Source organism: Cyclopterus lumpus, chromosome 12 (genome assembly GCF_009769545.1).
Source record: "Cyclopterus lumpus isolate fCycLum1 chromosome 12, fCycLum1.pri, whole genome shotgun sequence".
NCBI classification, from domain to species: Eukaryota; Metazoa; Chordata; class Actinopteri; order Perciformes; family Cyclopteridae; genus Cyclopterus; species Cyclopterus lumpus.
Genome location: NC_046977.1, coordinates 11,507,001 through 11,523,695, shown reverse-complemented (window position 1 = coordinate 11,523,695; position 16,695 = coordinate 11,507,001). Strand labels below are relative to the sequence as shown.

General features: G+C 39.6%; 2 protein-coding genes across 3 annotated transcripts in view; both read right to left on the bottom strand.

Annotated features, from left to right (window-relative positions):
* Nucleotides 1-966: 966 nt before the first annotated feature.
* On the bottom strand, nt 967-10,213 carry urm1 (ubiquitin related modifier 1). The gene is made up of 5 exons (XM_034547468.1): nt 10,160-10,213; nt 8,254-8,324; nt 3,491-3,572; nt 1,562-1,610; nt 967-1,064 (listed from the first exon to the last, which is right to left on the bottom strand). Exons 1-5 carry the CDS (start codon nt 10,192-10,194, stop codon nt 996-998), a joined length of 306 nt encoding a protein of 101 aa, XP_034403359.1. The 5' UTR covers nt 10,195-10,213; the 3' UTR covers nt 967-995.
* A 4,508-nt stretch (nt 10,214-14,721) lies between these two features.
* Nucleotides 14,722-16,695, bottom strand: part of sh2d3ca (SH2 domain containing 3Ca) — a 44,453-nt gene continuing 42,479 nt past the window's right edge. For both annotated transcript variants that reach the window (XM_034547281.1, XM_034547282.1), the window contains exon 15: nt 14,722-16,287. In XM_034547281.1, the coding sequence (XP_034403172.1) occupies nt 16,112-16,287 (176 nt within the window). In that variant the 3' untranslated portion in view covers nt 14,722-16,111. The remainder of the gene's footprint in view (nt 16,288-16,695) is intronic.

Below are 16,695 nucleotides of genomic sequence, written 5' to 3'. Positions count from 1 at the left end.
AAATATTATGCATTGCAATAAATTGAATAGAAGACATTAATTAAGTGTTCCCAATGTTCCCAATCCTTATTTCACCACTGTGCTGGAAATATTAGCTCCTTTGAAGTAAAGAATACATATTAATACTTTAAAAAAAATGAATTACAGAAGTCAGGACTCAATTTCTTTAAAAAAATCTTTTAATCTTTTTTTTCATTTTGTGAGGAAGAATATAAACAATTAGAAGAAAAAACACTGTGTGTGTATTTTAACCCCTGTGATTCGAATTTCTAAGCATTATATAAACATTGTATAACACACTATAATGTATTTGTAAACATTGGAAGAACATTTTTGTTAATTAACTATTTGTCAACGGCTGTAACCCACGTGAAGCATCCATAACTTGCCTTTGGGGTATAAATAAATGTTAATATTGTAAAACAGATACAAAAAAATCATAGGAGAAATGATAAAAGTTGACAAATGAAAAAAACACACCTGCCATTTCCTTATGAATATATTGTTAAATGTTTGTATACTGCTTAGAAATGCTAATTAAGCAAAGTGTAACCTTTTATCATATATTCCTGAAGGTCATTGTAGACCTTAAGATGCGGTCTTTCTGTCTTTCATGGTCATCATGGCATTGGGGAAGCAGGGAGATGAAGTTTAAACACAAAAATGCAGGTGTTTGCACTCACACCTGTTAGTTGGCTAGTAACCAGAGCTTCATATATTGCCCTTTACACCTGTCCAGTTTGATTTTAAAAAGCAGAATTCCCATCTCACAGTATCTATTTTTCTTAGTAATCATCTCTGAATTTTCACTCATTCTTGTGGACCAAACATCGATCCCGGTTAGACCTCACGGTGCAGGTTGACACATCCACAGCAACCAATAGGGTGGTGTGTTGTTGAGATATGTGTGTGTGGGGGGAGTGAAGAGTGCAGAGGATTTGGAGAAAAGGCTGTTACAGAGAAGGATATGTTACTGTGTATTCCTCATTTATTTGCTATCCTCCATGAAGAGTAGAAATAAACACAACGTTGTCTTGGTCTTGTAGTTGGTAGTCCAGCTCCCCCTGAGGTTCACAGAACACACAAAGGATTCAATATTCAAACATCTCTCCAAGTCAAAGGAGAAATATCTGTCTTTACTAATACAAATGTGCATATTGTTCCTGTGCTCCCACCGGCGTCCAATCAATGACAAACTTTTCATTTCATTTACATCCTGCGTTGCGTCCTGTAATTGAATCAATGGATTCAAATTGAAGCGTTCGCTCTGTGTGTGCATGTAAATATGTGTTCAGATATGAGACCCCAAGGACAAACTTGTCAGCTGCTTTCACGTTACATGAAACATTGAGTCAGAGAAAATGAGAAATCTCGGTATCAGTGAGGCTAACCTGCCCACACAAGCAGTCCTGAATGAAATGTTAGGTATATGGTGATAGGGATCTATGCATAAAGACATGATCTCCAGTCATTTGACACTATAATGCACACACACACACACACACACACACACACACACACACACACACACACACACACACACACGGCTCCCAATGCTCACCATTAGCTCCCAGTCTGCATCATTGATAAGCACCAGTATCCCAGGTCTCCTGTGGGAAAACACACCGTTTTGAGTCAGACACATTTCCCAAAGGCAGCACACACACAACCACACGTGTATATATGTGTGTGTGTGTGTGTGTGTGTGTGTGTGCAAAATGCAGACCGGTAGAGCAGAATGCCTCCACAGATGCACAATAAAAAAATTAAAAAACACAAACACAATAAGAGAAAAAAATAATCTGCATCCTGCATCCAATAAAAATGAATTAGAGTCGTTTTGAAATATAACTAGATGAATGAAAGAAACACTACAATAAAGATTTAAATGATGTTAAACGAAAGAGAAATAGCCTCCTCTATTTATTGGGTACGGCCCAAAGTTAATATGTATTAATACTTAATACATTTGTACTAAATATTACACTTACAGTCAAAATTCTCGGGGTGGTGCATTGGGTCACAGAAGTCTTTTCTTTGCAAGCACTGTCTGAATAACAGTCATAATCAAAGTAATAAATAATAGTAAAAGATAATTGCTGAATACACCTTCAAGTAACTTTTTTTAGTATTCTTATTATTTTTTAATAGCAAAATGTAGCCCAGAGAAAATAGTCAGGCGTTTTCAACACTGGTATATTTAAGATAAAACATCGAGCAGTATCTGTGACTGCATGCGTGTGTTATGTCCATGTTACAGATCATATAAGATCATAAACAAGCACGTTGGGGTTATTCTCATGAAACTGCTTTGATCTTTAAATATGCATAAAGCACTTGTATTATCAATCACAAACTCAGAAAATTGTTTTCTGGTTAACAAAGGTTGAATATAAGGATCTCTCTCTTAAAAACATAAAATAAAACATACATAAGTGGCGGACTAAAATAGTAGCGAGATCGTGGGGGGAAACAAACTGTCAACTGACAATTAATAGCGGGCCCAAAAATAACGTACGGATGAAGACAAAAACAATCCCCACCCTTCAGAGGAGGATAATGGGGGTACGGGGAGAGGGCAACAACAAACACCTATGGGTGCAGTCTTCTGAACATAAGTTGATTTATTTAATTTCTCATCACCACAGAGGAATTGTGGGCAGTGAGAAAATGCCTGAAGCAGTTCAAATATGCTTCTCTCCACCTTGGTGCTCTATGACGTGGACGAGAAAGGGCAATGTGAGAGGAACCTGTGAGCACAAACACTAAAAACAGGTCTGCTTTGAGAGGAAACAAAAGAATTAAAAACAAAGATAAAGATTGTAAATTAATCACACACAGGTTCATTCGGTTTTTTAAGATAATGAAAGAAACACCTTGATGATGGTTTGCTCAAAAACAGTGTGTGCTTTCAACATTAAATACACACACACACACACACACACACATCAAATATATTCGGTTTATAGGTAGGCCAGCTATTTCTCCATTCATTGGTTAGGTGGTGCTATAAATAGTGCAGCACAAAGGCAGCTGTAAAAGTCAGCCTGTCCTATAAGGCTGCTGTGAGCCCTGGACCCCCCCCCCCCCCACACACACATTCATACACACGTGAGCACAAAAGCTCAGATGCACATACACACACACTTGCACACAGGTAATCATCTTACTGAAACCCATAACCTCAAGGCTAGACAGTGTTTTTCTTTCAGCATTTCAAAAAATGCTTCAGAAAGCTCCTCGATTCACGACCTACTTCAGTTTCACTTTCATCATTTCACATATTCTTATAGAGCAATTCTGATCAAATATTACAGTCACATTTGGCAGTTTTTGCTTCAGTGGCAGGCTATTGTATAACATATCCTTTAAGGTCATATTGTTGTTCACAGATCCAAGTGTGTGTCGCGTGTGTCAAGTGTGTGTGTGTGCGCGCGCGCACACACACACACACACACACACACACACACACACACACACACACACACACACAGAGTCTCCCTGGACAAAGAGCTCGGGCCGTTCCTTCAGCAGGTTCTGTTGGATCCAGACCAGCAGCTGCTTCACGTCCCCTGAAAAACACACACACAAAGCCCATACACAGGCAGACAACAGAGGTCACAGGTCAAGGGTGAAGGGTCAAGGTGCACGGTTCCAGCCCCCTGGTCGATGTGACGCGACAGAAGTACCAGGCGGGACGAGGCTGTGTATATGTGTGTGTGTGTGTGTGTGTGTCTGTGTGCATGTATATTTATGAGTGTATGTGTATGGGGGGGCACTGGAAATGGGGGGATGGTTGACTGATGTCGATGGCCAAGAGCGACATTGTTCACCTTGGCTGGAACGAAATTAAATGAATGATTTTTGTGTATAAATCGAGAAACGACTGAACAGATTAGAAATCAGAAAACATCTACATCTACATTTTCAAAAGGTTAAAACCTCAAAAAATAAATAAAAAGGAAAGCATCTTCATTAAAAAATATATAATATAAATGCAATAATATTTCTCTGTAGCGTCACACTTGTAGTGAAGGTTTTTCAACGCAGGACAAACCAAAAAAATCTGAAAATCCAATATCTATCTATAATTTTCTTTCTTAGATTCGAACATGAAATGCACTGCTTTTCGCCTGAGCTTGGATATCAGCAATGCTTGATTTTTCTATGAGTCTGACCTCTTGAACAATCAGATTGACCTTGTCTCAACAATAGGCTGAGCCTCGCCCAGACCGACTGACAGAAAGCCACAAAGGCGATGACAATGAGAGGTTTTAGGATAAATCCCCACAAAACTACTAACAATGAATATATTAGAGTTATGGCTGTTGTTCACATCAAGATTCAAGGTGGTCTGAGGGCTTCTGCGTGTGTGTGTATTAGTGTGTGGTGTGTTTCCTTAAATAAATGTATGCTTTGTAAGGAAACGGCGTAATATTATAGACACAAACACGCACAATGTCAAATGCAACAAAACACAAGCATCTAATATTTTTCTTGAGACCATTTCCTGTTCTTGAGTGTGCTGTGTGAGTGTCTATGATCCCAGCTGTCTTCTTGTCGCCTCGGCATTACACTTGAGAGCAGCAGTGCAATTTCTGGTAGCCATATCACGCACACACACACACACACACACAAAATTAACAGTATCGGCCTCCTTGACCAGTTTACACAGGAACGAAAGAACAGAGGAGAGGTTTGGAAACATAGGAGGAGAGATAAATGAACGAGAGAGAGAGAGAGCGAGAGAAAATAAATTACAGGGGAGGAAAATGAAGCGAGCACGGCTGCAGCAGCAGATGGAGCAGAGGGTAAGAGGACGAGTCATCCCAAGCCAGGTGGAAGGCGAGCGCTGAAGCCGTAGCAGGTTGGAGTCACACAGGGACTTCAGCTGGAGCTAATATCACATGTCAAAACTGTGTAGAGACCACAGCAGCTTTTACATGAAATACATTCAGAAAAAAAGATGTTCACAGGTGTAGCCCAATTTTTACTTTCAATAAATTATTATATTAGAGCATCTAGGCATACATTGTGAGCATATCTAAAATTACTGAGACATTCTGGTGTCTGAAATCCACCAAAAATACCTGCCTTTTCTGAGGTTTCAGGTTCTGAAATTATACTGAGAGGAGTTATAAACCACACATCTAAGACACACTTAAAACATTTGTTTTTGTATCTTCCGTCAAAGAGTCATCTTCTTAAGTTCAAGGTTTCATTTATTCAGCCATAAAATAAGAGAAAGGACAGTGCTTGCTAATAAAGCATTTCATACAAATAACCACAAGATGTAATCAAATGAAATACAAACTAAGAAGACGTAAAAACGCATTTCACAAAGTAATAAAATAAAGGTCTACTTGCAGCACTTAGCTTGTAACAAATATATTTATAGCGGCACCTGCCTGGTCACTGAAGAGGGAAGCTTACTGTGTGGATGATATGTGATGTATAAGGTGTGTGTGTGTGTGTGCGTGTGCGTGTGGACATGCATGTGTGACTGGTGCTCAGGTTAATTGCAGTGCTGTCGGCCAGCTCAGTAGTATAATGATAGTGCTAGTTTTCTACGGTTCCAGGCCTCCATATAAAAAAGGACTACCAGACGCACACACCGGAGCAGGCAGTGAATATTGACCTGCACCTCTGCAGGGCTAAAAACAGAACTAATCACGACAGCAGTCATAACTCCTTCTTTGTGGCGACTCCTTTTTTTTTTTGCTCCCTCTCTGCCTTTTAACCATTGGTAATTTTTCTCCACCATTACCCCTTATTCGCTCCTCTCGCCCATTTACATCATTTGCTCGCTCTCCCACACACCCACCCACACACACACCCTCTCTCTCTCTCATTCTCTCATAAAACCTTTTCTCTCCTTCCATCTTTAGCCTTTATTTGTATTTCCTTCCCTCGACACACACACACACACACACACACACACACACACACACACACACACACAGGAAAACATGTACAAAGTTGCACATAGAAAATAAATAGGTTGTCTTAGCTCAATACACAGATCAATAATAATTCAGACAGCTTTTTTATAACAGAAATAGTCATCAGGCGCTGTTCTTTTATTGGCTTTCTGTTAAAAGGTTAGACACAGGGCAACCAATTCACGTCATCCAGTCGAAAAAGGGCTGTTCTAAAAATGGAAGACACCGTAAAGAAATAAAGAGTTAAAGAGGAGAAAGACAAGAACGAGAACAATGACATGGAGCGACTGAGAGGTGAAGGTTTTTGAAAGAGCTTTGCGGTCCAGGTAGAGGGGCACAGAAAATAAATGAGGGAACAAAAAGACAAGAGAGGGAAAATGCGTCACAGGCTCCTGAAGCATCTTGGGATAGCTGCGTTGATAGAGAGGAGACACGGAGGGAGGGGAGGGGAGGGAAAGGGCGCCATTTTGACACCGATTCAAAACCGTGGTCGCGTTTCTTTTGTGCATGCAGTTTCCCTCCCTTTTCTTCTCCTTTTGCTTTTCTGTCTTTGTGCGATTATGACTGTTATTTGAGGGGGGGGGGGGGGGGCTCACATCAGCTTTCTGCTGATTTGAGGGGCAAAAGCTGGGTGATCCTGAGACCACAGGGTTTTGGTGTGGGTGTGTGTGTGTGTGTGTGGGTGAGAGAGAGAGAAAGAGAGAGAGAGAGAGTGTGTGTGTGTGTGGGGGGGAGGGGTCTTTCAGTTGAGGGTCATCAATCACCGGCTGGGGTCAAAGAGAAATACGAAGGATTCAGAACCAATTATATCTGCCTTCACCCCTTCTGTACTAACAGACACTCATGCAAACACACACACACACACACACACACACACACACACACGTACACACACATACATACATACACACACACACACACAGTAAGGCAAAATTAGTTCGAAAAGGGACATTTTCAGGATCAGCAAACCTGCCAGACACACAACCTGTTCAGACTTAAGATCATAATGAGACAATACGTCCAGGAAAGGTTGTGTCAAAATGTCTGTGCTGCTTTGAAGTTGAAATTATAAACAAACACACACACAACTTTTGTCATGTTGTTGTCATGGCAACATCAGCACCAAAAACACATATTTCTCTCAGTGACCCGGGTCCTGAGCAGGGTTTGGGAAATAGAATCGGGGGGCTGCAGGCAGATTTTTCCCTCGATGCGAGTTAGTGACCCATATTGGAAGTAGCTTGAATCCTACAGAAAAATGAAATCTAATCAATTTGGATCCTGAGGTAGGAAAGTTTTTATGAAATCAGAAATAGAACACGCCTGCTAAGTCAGCCAAAATGATCTTGACCGACCCCAAAAAGCTGTCACCCTACTGCTCTTTAGCAACCAACAGAAAGAACATAGACTTCCCCTTTTGCCCCCTTTACTACGTCCATTCACATACACACAAGCACTGGTATTCACAGCGGGCAACAGGTGATACAAAGTGAAAGGATCCATTCATGGGTGAGGATGGAACAGCAGAATCATGGAAGATGTTGTGACAGAGAAGTACAAAGTGAAAGCTACAATGTCAAAGATGAGAATGTATCTCAAAAGACTTCCTGGCTAAATAAAGGCTCAATTAAAAATGCTAAACGTATTATGTGTAAACAAGACAATATGTTTGCATTTGTACGTGATCTATCTTTAAATGACCGCCAAACATTTCCAAACCTTAAGTAAAAGCTTCACTGAGGTGTACTGGATCACAAACCAAAGAATCCTGCACACTAGCATCAGGAAAAGGACAGACATGTCATTAAGAGAACACAAGTGATCGACAGTGAAGGACTCTTTGAGTTCCTCCTCAAACCATCCTACCTGCCGTTGGCTTCCATTGATTTCATATGTCACTCAAATTGATAAACCTGATTCATCAGTGAACCCTCAGAACTCATTTAAAATGTAGTTAATTTAACATCCTCATCACATACCAATGCAGCTAAAAACATGGATATATTTGAAAAGTCATCAAAGATGGTCTATTCATGAGCTGGTGAATTGAGGGTTGGTTGACCACATTGCATTAATTAAACGGCTCTGTTGGAAAATTAAAACCTCAGGAGAAATAAGACACAGTTTGGACATGACCTTTAAGTGGCAACCAAAAAACCCTCATTAGTAACATTTCGCTTCCAGAGATGCAGCTACCTGACATTGGCTCACTACAGTCACTACACCACATCTATTTGAAATAAAAGCATCTTGAAAATGTCACTATGACAGAGACTCCTCATTCTGACATGAACAGACAGGTGATACTCACAAGGTTCGGATTGGCTAGGAAGAGTCACATGATGTTCCTTCACACCATTAAAAAGCAGCTCCGCTCCACCACTACACACAAAAAAAGTAAAATAGGCCAATTAAGTGTTTGTTTATGTGGTGTTTACATACTTTCACAAAAGATAGGACGAACATGTCATGAGGTCTGCAAAGCTGAGTGATGGGAAATAAAAATGCAGTTGCCGTTGAATAGAGGCGTAAAACACATTTGAGTTAAAGAACATCAAATTAAGTGATCAGACAGGTTGCAGGATTAAACTAATGTATCTCTGGTTTCTATTATTCTGAGACTGGGGCAGTTTGGCGAGACGAAGAGAAAGCTTTTGTATAAAGTAAGTCTTTTGGGGCAGGTCCAAGTCAAATCTCAGGTTTTTATGAACAAACAGAAGTCTGTTATTTCTCTGAATGCTGACCATCACACTGCAACAGCAGCTCAGGTTAATTTTGCAAATCATTGAGCATGGCAGATTTATGACAATGTTGTATTTTTATCGGGTTTTGCATTACTGTGATGAAGTACTATGACTGGTCAGGTATTTAGTTCACTAGATCAGCCAGAACACAGACAGATGTGTCTCGTCATTGTTACCATATTGAGTCAATTGTTTGAAGTTAGTTAACACTTTCATTCAAAGGTCTGTAATTTCCTATTTTTCCTTGGTAAGAAAGAACATCAGCTAATTTGTCAGTATGTACGGGGGCTAGTACTGTTTCATTTGTACCTGACAAATGTCTGAGGACCAAAGTACACATGATCGACAGTGTGCATGATTTGTTTGGTTCTTTTGCAGTCACACAACTAACACACTTGTCCAGAGGACTTTCTGGGATGCAAAATAAAGACAGCGTTCTGAAATTGTATTTTTGTTGTTGTTGTTGTAGTCAGCCGTGTTGGGTTGTCGAGGAATTTCTTGAAAAACTGTTTATAATCTTAATGACTAAAAAAAACTGACAGATGCATTTAAATCCAAGAAAACAGTAATTTATTATTGGAAACATTATTCCCACATTCGTTACAATGCATGTTTGTTATTAGACATTTTTGCAAGGTCCTCTGACCTGTGGTTCACAGGCTAAAATACCTTTCTATGAATTATTATTATGAGTTACTTTCTAGATAATAACAGGGTGCTATGATGGTACAATAAAGTTTAACACAAAATAAATAAATTACAATATTTATTTTCATTTTTAAATTACATAAAGCATGAAAATGGACTTTACTTATCTCCACACATGTACTGATGTCTGTCGCTGTCATATTTATTGTTTTATTGAGAAGTCTAAAGAAAGGCAATTATCACAGCAGCGAAGCACACGTCAAACCCTAAGTCCTCCTTTGTAGTGAACCAGGTCTGACTTGAGGCTCAGGTCTACATTGTGACTGGTGCTGGTCTTCCTTTTGTTTTGCAGGTCATTGATAGCGTTCAGAAACTCCTGGCATGTTTTGAAAGGCAGACTTCTGCACATCTGGCTGAGCTGCAAGAGGAAACAGGTGCGTCGCCGATGAGCGCGAGACAACCTCGCAGTTTAAATGGTTTGACTAAAGTTAGTGAGTTGTGTCAGCTCTGTTCACTTCTGTTGCTGTGTACCGCTTTACGAATGTTTTCTCTTTGGTCATTTTCTTAGACGTGTCAAGCCAACACGTCTCTCTATTCCTGACAATTTACAGAAATAAAGCGACCCCACGATGGTGAATATTTCATAAACAAACTCAAAACTAGCAGGGAGCTAACTTAGCTGTTAACCGGTTTGAGGTATTGTTGAAGTAGCTAAGCGAAGGCGGACGATACGGAGACGAGTTCATACAAAGGTTAATACAGAGCTGCTCACAGAACAACAACACTGCATACTACATTATCATTAGGAGCTTTATCATCGCCTACCCAAACTCCAGGTGAATCGCTACGGGCGCTGCCATATTGTCGGCACATGCAGGAAGTGGTGGAGTGGGTAAGCCGGACGTGACGTTTTGCATGAGATTTTTTTTTTTTTACATACAAGAGGATACGTTAATATATAAAGGACTGCATTAATATGGCAAACAGAAAAGAAACATTAAGAATAAGAAGGCAATTAAAACGAATATTACTTTCAGGATACATTTCTCATGGCCAATGATACTTTGAATCACTTTCTCTTTATTATTATTATTATTATTATTATTATTATTATTATTATTATTATTATTATTATTATTATTATTAGTAGTAGTAGTAGTAGTATTAGTATTTATTTTTTACCCTGGTATGGACAATGTTGTGTTTAAAAAATGTTTTTAAAAAAATCAGAAAGCAATCATATAATATTTTTAGAATCAATATTATTTAGTTAATAAACATATTATTATTTAATTTATATTTTCCACCTCTTTCTTTCTTTGCATGCCCATAATTAAGGGTCGCATTGCTAAAGCATGCTTTCATATATATGAGTTATATGTAATGATTCAGAATGAAAGATAATATAATTGTTTCTTTCTTTTTATTTACAGTATTTACATTTCTACACTTTTCATTATACACTCTCTTTTTCTAACCTAAACATGTCTGCAACTTGGACTGAGTTTTGTTCTGAACACATGTTAAGTTTAGTTTCTTTGAACGCCAGAATTCAAAATTCCAAAACAAACTCCTTTATCCCAAAGCAAGGAACGTATATTTGTATGGCAGATTTCACACACAAAGAACATTCAATTTGCTTTACATAATGCATTAAAAACATTGTTAAAGAATGAAGAAACACAGCGTGAAAACGTAAAAATGCTAATTAAGGAAATTAAAATGTTAAGGAGAGAGACATAAATACAGGATAGGAGAACAAGATGGTTCATGATGAGTATTTAAGGCTCAGTAAATACTGCTTCTCCATGTTTAGTTTGCACTCTGGAAACAGTATGCATCTCTGTAACTGATTCTGTGTGACGGTGGCCCCATTTATGCACTGGTATTTCCTTGAACTTAATGTTAATTTAGAAAATCCTTATATTGGAAAGTCATTAGTATGCAGCACTCTCTCTCACTCTCCCTCTCTCACATGCCTTGTGCATGTCTGCATGTATTTGCATTGTGTATGTCAATATGAAAGTGTGCAGAGGCCTGACATGAGTGTGTGAATGCACATCTGTCTCTCTCTATCCCTCTCTCCCTCCTTACATGCATCCTCAATCATACTGGTGACAGTTCCAGTCCCCAGTATACAGGGCCGGGAGGACGAGGTGGGTGTGGGAGGGGGTCGGTCAGAGGTTTGAATTGCAAATCCGCTGCCTTCTGTTGGCGTCCAAGCCTTCGCACGCCCTTCCTTTTCCTCATTCATGTGTTAATGAGGAGTCAGTGCAGGGGCAGATAGACAGATCGACCTGGGGCCTGGGAGGGGTGAGGCGATGGTGGGGAGGCAGGCAGGAAAACAAGGGCGTCCTCTGATGCTGGAGGCTGCAGTGGAAGTTTTGAAAGATGATGAAGACATGATGGGTGCCATTAGTGGCTGCAGCCTCTCGTCCTGGGATGAGGGGCATACAGTCAGAAGGAGGACAAGGAGGCAGAAGGTGGGGTGTGTTATGGCTGTATTTCATGACACACCATCACTGGGTGTCACGTCACATGTGCTGCGCTGTCATGAGGGGCACATACAGCTGTGGATAGTACACAGTGCTTTTTTTGTATTGTGATGGACTTATTGTGCTTTCTTCATCTCAGTATGTAGTGACTAAAATAGTGTACACAAATATTTACAGTTTTTATGCGATTAGTTTTATTAGGATTTTAAATCCAGCGGATTTTGTGGTCTTTCAATATGTTAAATTCACCTGAAGATGATGTGAAACATCTGTTAACTTTTGCAGACACGCTCATGTCTGCTGTGTAAAACTCAAATACACAACACACTATTAGAAGGATGTGCTCCTATCATCCAATGATAATATTCATATGCACATTCCAAAACATGATTCACTTCCTGATTCATGAGGTCCAACCATTTTTATTAGATTATTTTTAATCAGACTAGTATTACATTATGTAAAGGAGCCGTGGTAACCTCTGGCATGATAAATACTGTGTTTTTACAGGGTTTTTTGTTGGCCGTCTCCATATCACACCCGCACGTTCACCATCTTCATCTCAGCCTCTTGAACTCAAAGTTGGATGTGATTTGGGACATTTTCTTGATATTAGGAAACGGTCCATATCTTCCTACAGATGAACGTCAATAGTCAGTGCTACGCTGCCAGGCACCGGCTATAGAGCAGCCAGGGTCACACATGATCAGATGACAATGACCCACACAATGGATTAGCTATAAAAGGACTGGGGGGAGAGATTAGGGGTGAATTGATGACGGTTGGCTGGCTGGTTGGCTGGTTGGCTGGCGAGCCAGGGAGATCTTGGTTTCAATAAGGAACATAAAGAGCTGAAATTAACATGTACCATGATACCAAGCAGAGAGAATCCTCTTAGAGATTACATCCATAACATGTTACGCCTATGGAACTGTATGGAAAGGGGAGACAAAGAGCAGAGCGAATGATCATTTTCCATTGTAGCAGATTATGTGGCATCCTACCCTTTTCGAATCTGTTCGATTTTGTTGATACTTTCTGTTCTACATTATAGCTTTGTTAATGTCGCAAATGCAGTAATTGTACTTTCTGTTTTTCCCAGGAAATCTTTCACCTGAAATAAACTCCCCCCCCTCCCTCAGTATAGTAGCTGCTAGGCCCTACTGCCTCCGTTATGGAGGGAGTAAGCAGCAAGAGCAGCAGCAGTATTCCTGCAACATCTGTGTTGTGGCACACATACACACGTTTGCAAAAAGCACACGCTGACACAAAAACACACACATGCACACATCTTGGAAACACGCTCACACATGAGGGACACACACACAGTCCATCTGTTTTTGTCTCCCTCCCACTGCCATCACCAGGGTCTGTCTGCTAAACAATGTGTGATGCTTCGCACATCACGCATGGTCACTTCATGCAGTGCATTTTCAGTGAAACATGAGATACATTGCATATTTAAATGCTTAAGAACATTAACACTAATAGGGGAGTTGAAGTGCCCAGGAGGGTGCTTGATCCAAGACAACAGTGGACTAAAATGTATGTTGTTGTTTACCTGAGCGAGACCCAGCCACCTAACTGGACCAAGAACCAGGATGTTCACAGCTGCAGAGAGCAGTTGGCTCTCGGGGTAAGTGTGCAGCTTGGGTTTGGTAGTGAAATGGTGTCCCCTATTGGTTACTTTTGTGCATTGCAAGCAAAGCTAGAGCCTTTTTTTTACCATCAATTCTAACCCAGTTGTTGCCAAGTATCTTCATTGGAATTCAGTTGTTAAGTCTTTTCTTCCATAACAAGAATATATATATATATATATATATATATATATATATATATATATATATATATATATATATATAGTGTTTTTAGTTTAATGTGGCTATTATGTAGCTATTATCTATATATTTCTATTTTTTTCTTATTTTAGTTCTAATAATTATTGTCAACAACTCTCATAAAAAGACCCAAACAATGTTCTCTCAATACATTCCAACTTCCCCAGGTTTCTATCAGTAAATATGTTCATGTCAACAGGTGCCAGTGTGGCTCATTTATGTGTTTCTAATAGTTGTTGGGCAACAATTGAAGTCTAAGTCACAGAGATATAAGGAATATCAGACTTTCAAAGGCATCACTTAATTGTTGGTTTTCATGGGATTTGATGAATATGAAACGTATAAGATAATTATACACAATGATACCAAAACAATGATACCAAAACTTTTTCTGAACAAAACTAAACTCCTTCACACAAGCAATCATTTTATTTGAAAAACAGTGAATTGATTTGTACAGTTCGTAAAAAAAAAATCGTCCTGAAACATTTCTTGTCTTTTTTGCTTTTCACATTCAACTCAAGCAGTCCCGTTATTAAAAAAAACAGGAGTATCCATACACGGTCGGAGCATTCCTGTACAGCATTCAACAGGACAAATAAAAACACATCACATCAACACTATCATCACCTTTTCATCATCCGTGTTATCAGATATCCAACCTAAACCTGTAGATTTCATATCTAATTATATTGGTATCAAACATTGGTCTCAAAACACACAATACATGTGTTTTTTGTATATATTTCCTCCTGTTATATTGTATTACAATTAATGATTTGGTGTTTTGATAAAGATCGCCCCCTGTTGGACCACAGTGGGAACTGGCACATGGCTCCTCACCTCATGATCAGATACAGACTCAAACTAGAAAGCAGGACAATCAACACCCAGTTAAGAATCTCTGATATGCAACTATCAGGCAGACGGGTGTTTTTAGAATTCATTCTGATTGATTGATATCTGATATGACTTTGGTTCACATCATCAGAGAGAACAAAGGATATACATTTTAAATAATAGGTGATATGGGGGGGGGGGGGGGGGGGGGGGGTGGGGGGCAACAAGTGAATTTTGTGAATGGGTGCCTGTACCTCAGGGGTTTCAACCCTTGGTTGCAATGATGGAACAGCTCTGAGTCAGCTGCAGCCCTCTCAGGTCCACATCCATAACAAAACCCCATAGCAATAAAAGGATTAGCTCCATTGCTGAAACACAAACTCAAAACATACAATCAAAAGACATTCCCTGCAGAAGGGCTGTGATCTATGTATTGGTTTTCAAACTGGAGAAAAATAACAGATTTCTCTGTCTGTTTGGTATCAATTTGGATTATTTTACAGACCTGAAAGATCATCACTATTATTATCTGCTTATTTCTCAAGTTTGACACGTTTATATTTGAATTAGTAGTTTTGAGCAACATTTTACTAAGATTTGTAGCTGCATGCACCAAACATTTGTTATTTCTGCAACTTAAACTGAAACCTACCAAGTTGCTTAAACAAAATGTAAAGAGTGTACATCCCATTTTCTTCTGTCTTAGTGCTGCTTTGAGCTAAATGATGTGCACTAGAAACACAATATCAAATGTATTAGTCACACAGATGCAACAGAGGGAAGTCGCTTTGTCTTTTTTAACAACTCGCAAAGCCCTCATATTGAAGTTGCTGCATTACTTCTGCAAATGTTTAATTTCTGACACATTTATTAATGCATGCCAGATACATTTTTAATGCGATTCAAAGGGACAGCTTGATACATATTTAATTAGGTTTTATGAATATGGTTCCCTCAGAATAGGCTTTAGCAGATTCTCATGAGTTTGGTGAAGCAACGTCCATGATGTCTAGATATCCTTTGATCAAAACAAATAAATAACATAAAGACAAATACATGAAACATTAATGACATACAAAAATAAAGGAATGTAAACAAACATACACACAGACACACACTCACAAAGACAAAACATCTATATGAGCTATGCAAGTTATTGTTAGCATTCCTGCTACAGTGTGTGACAGCAGTTGTTTGAAACAAGAGTCTGTTTTATTGGAGCAAATCCAAACTCTGCAGCTCTGTGTGGCCCTCGAGAGCCACTGTACACATGTTACTGTTTGTACCATGCAGAGGAGCGGGTCACCCTCCTCCTCCATCTTCTTCTTCTTCTTCTTCTTTTCCACTTTGCTTGAGGAAGTCCAAAGGAAGGAACAGAAAGAGAAGTACACATTGAGCGTAACACGTGTTATAAGTGAGACCCTCTTTTCTGTTACACTCTGCTCATGATCTGTTAGCTGCCTCTTCATTCACCCCCCCTCCCCCTTCCCAGTGTTCACGCCGGACTCTATCACATCATCCTTTACGATGCAAAACCAAAAAGACCATACCACAATGAGTGGTGTGTGCAGATGGGGCTGTTGGAGATGTTGTTGGGTCAGGTGCTATAGCTCGCTGTGGCGCACAGGAGGCTCAAGCTTGTGTGAAAGAGCGGTGAGAACCTTGTCGAACTTCTCGTAGCGCTCCGATTGGCTGCCCTCAGAGCCGCGGCTGCCCCACAGGAGACGCATCTGAAACTCTGTCTGGAAGATCTCATGTATTTCTGCTCGCTCCTGGAATCCTGGAGGAGAGGAGAGGGGGAAAAGTTCATTAAAAAACAATATTGGAAGAAAAATAAATTAGGGTAAAGTAGGAACTAAATAGTGCGTATTTATCATCATTCTGTGTGACAAAATAATCTAAATTGAAATGTTCGCAAACTAGTTTTTCAACCATATCACGTGAAACTTCATCTGCATTGGTTTCCCTTGTATATGACCACTTATTATGTTGTGCCCACTCCAGATCAAGGGATGACATCTGGAGCCAGTTCCACTTGATGAAGACCATGAGATGAGGTTGAAACAATATTCTGTCACACATATTGCCCCCAAGGTAAACAATGATTATCCAAGCTGAAACGCTTCAATTAATTACCCTTTATATGAACTACAAATAGGTTTGGAACATAAGCTGAACCTGTTTTGAC

Coding starts and splice junctions, on each gene's coding strand:
- urm1 (XM_034547468.1), bottom strand. CDS start 10,194: ATGGCAGCGCCCGTAGCGATTCACCTGGAGTTTGG. Junction 8,325..10,159: donor GCGATTCACCTGGAGTTTGG/GTAGGCGATGAT, acceptor TTTTGTGTGTAG/TGGTGGAGCGGAGCTGCTTT. Junction 3,573..8,253: donor TCCTAGCCAATCCGAACCTT/GTGAGTATCACC, acceptor TGTGTTTTTCAG/GGGACGTGAAGCAGCTGCTG.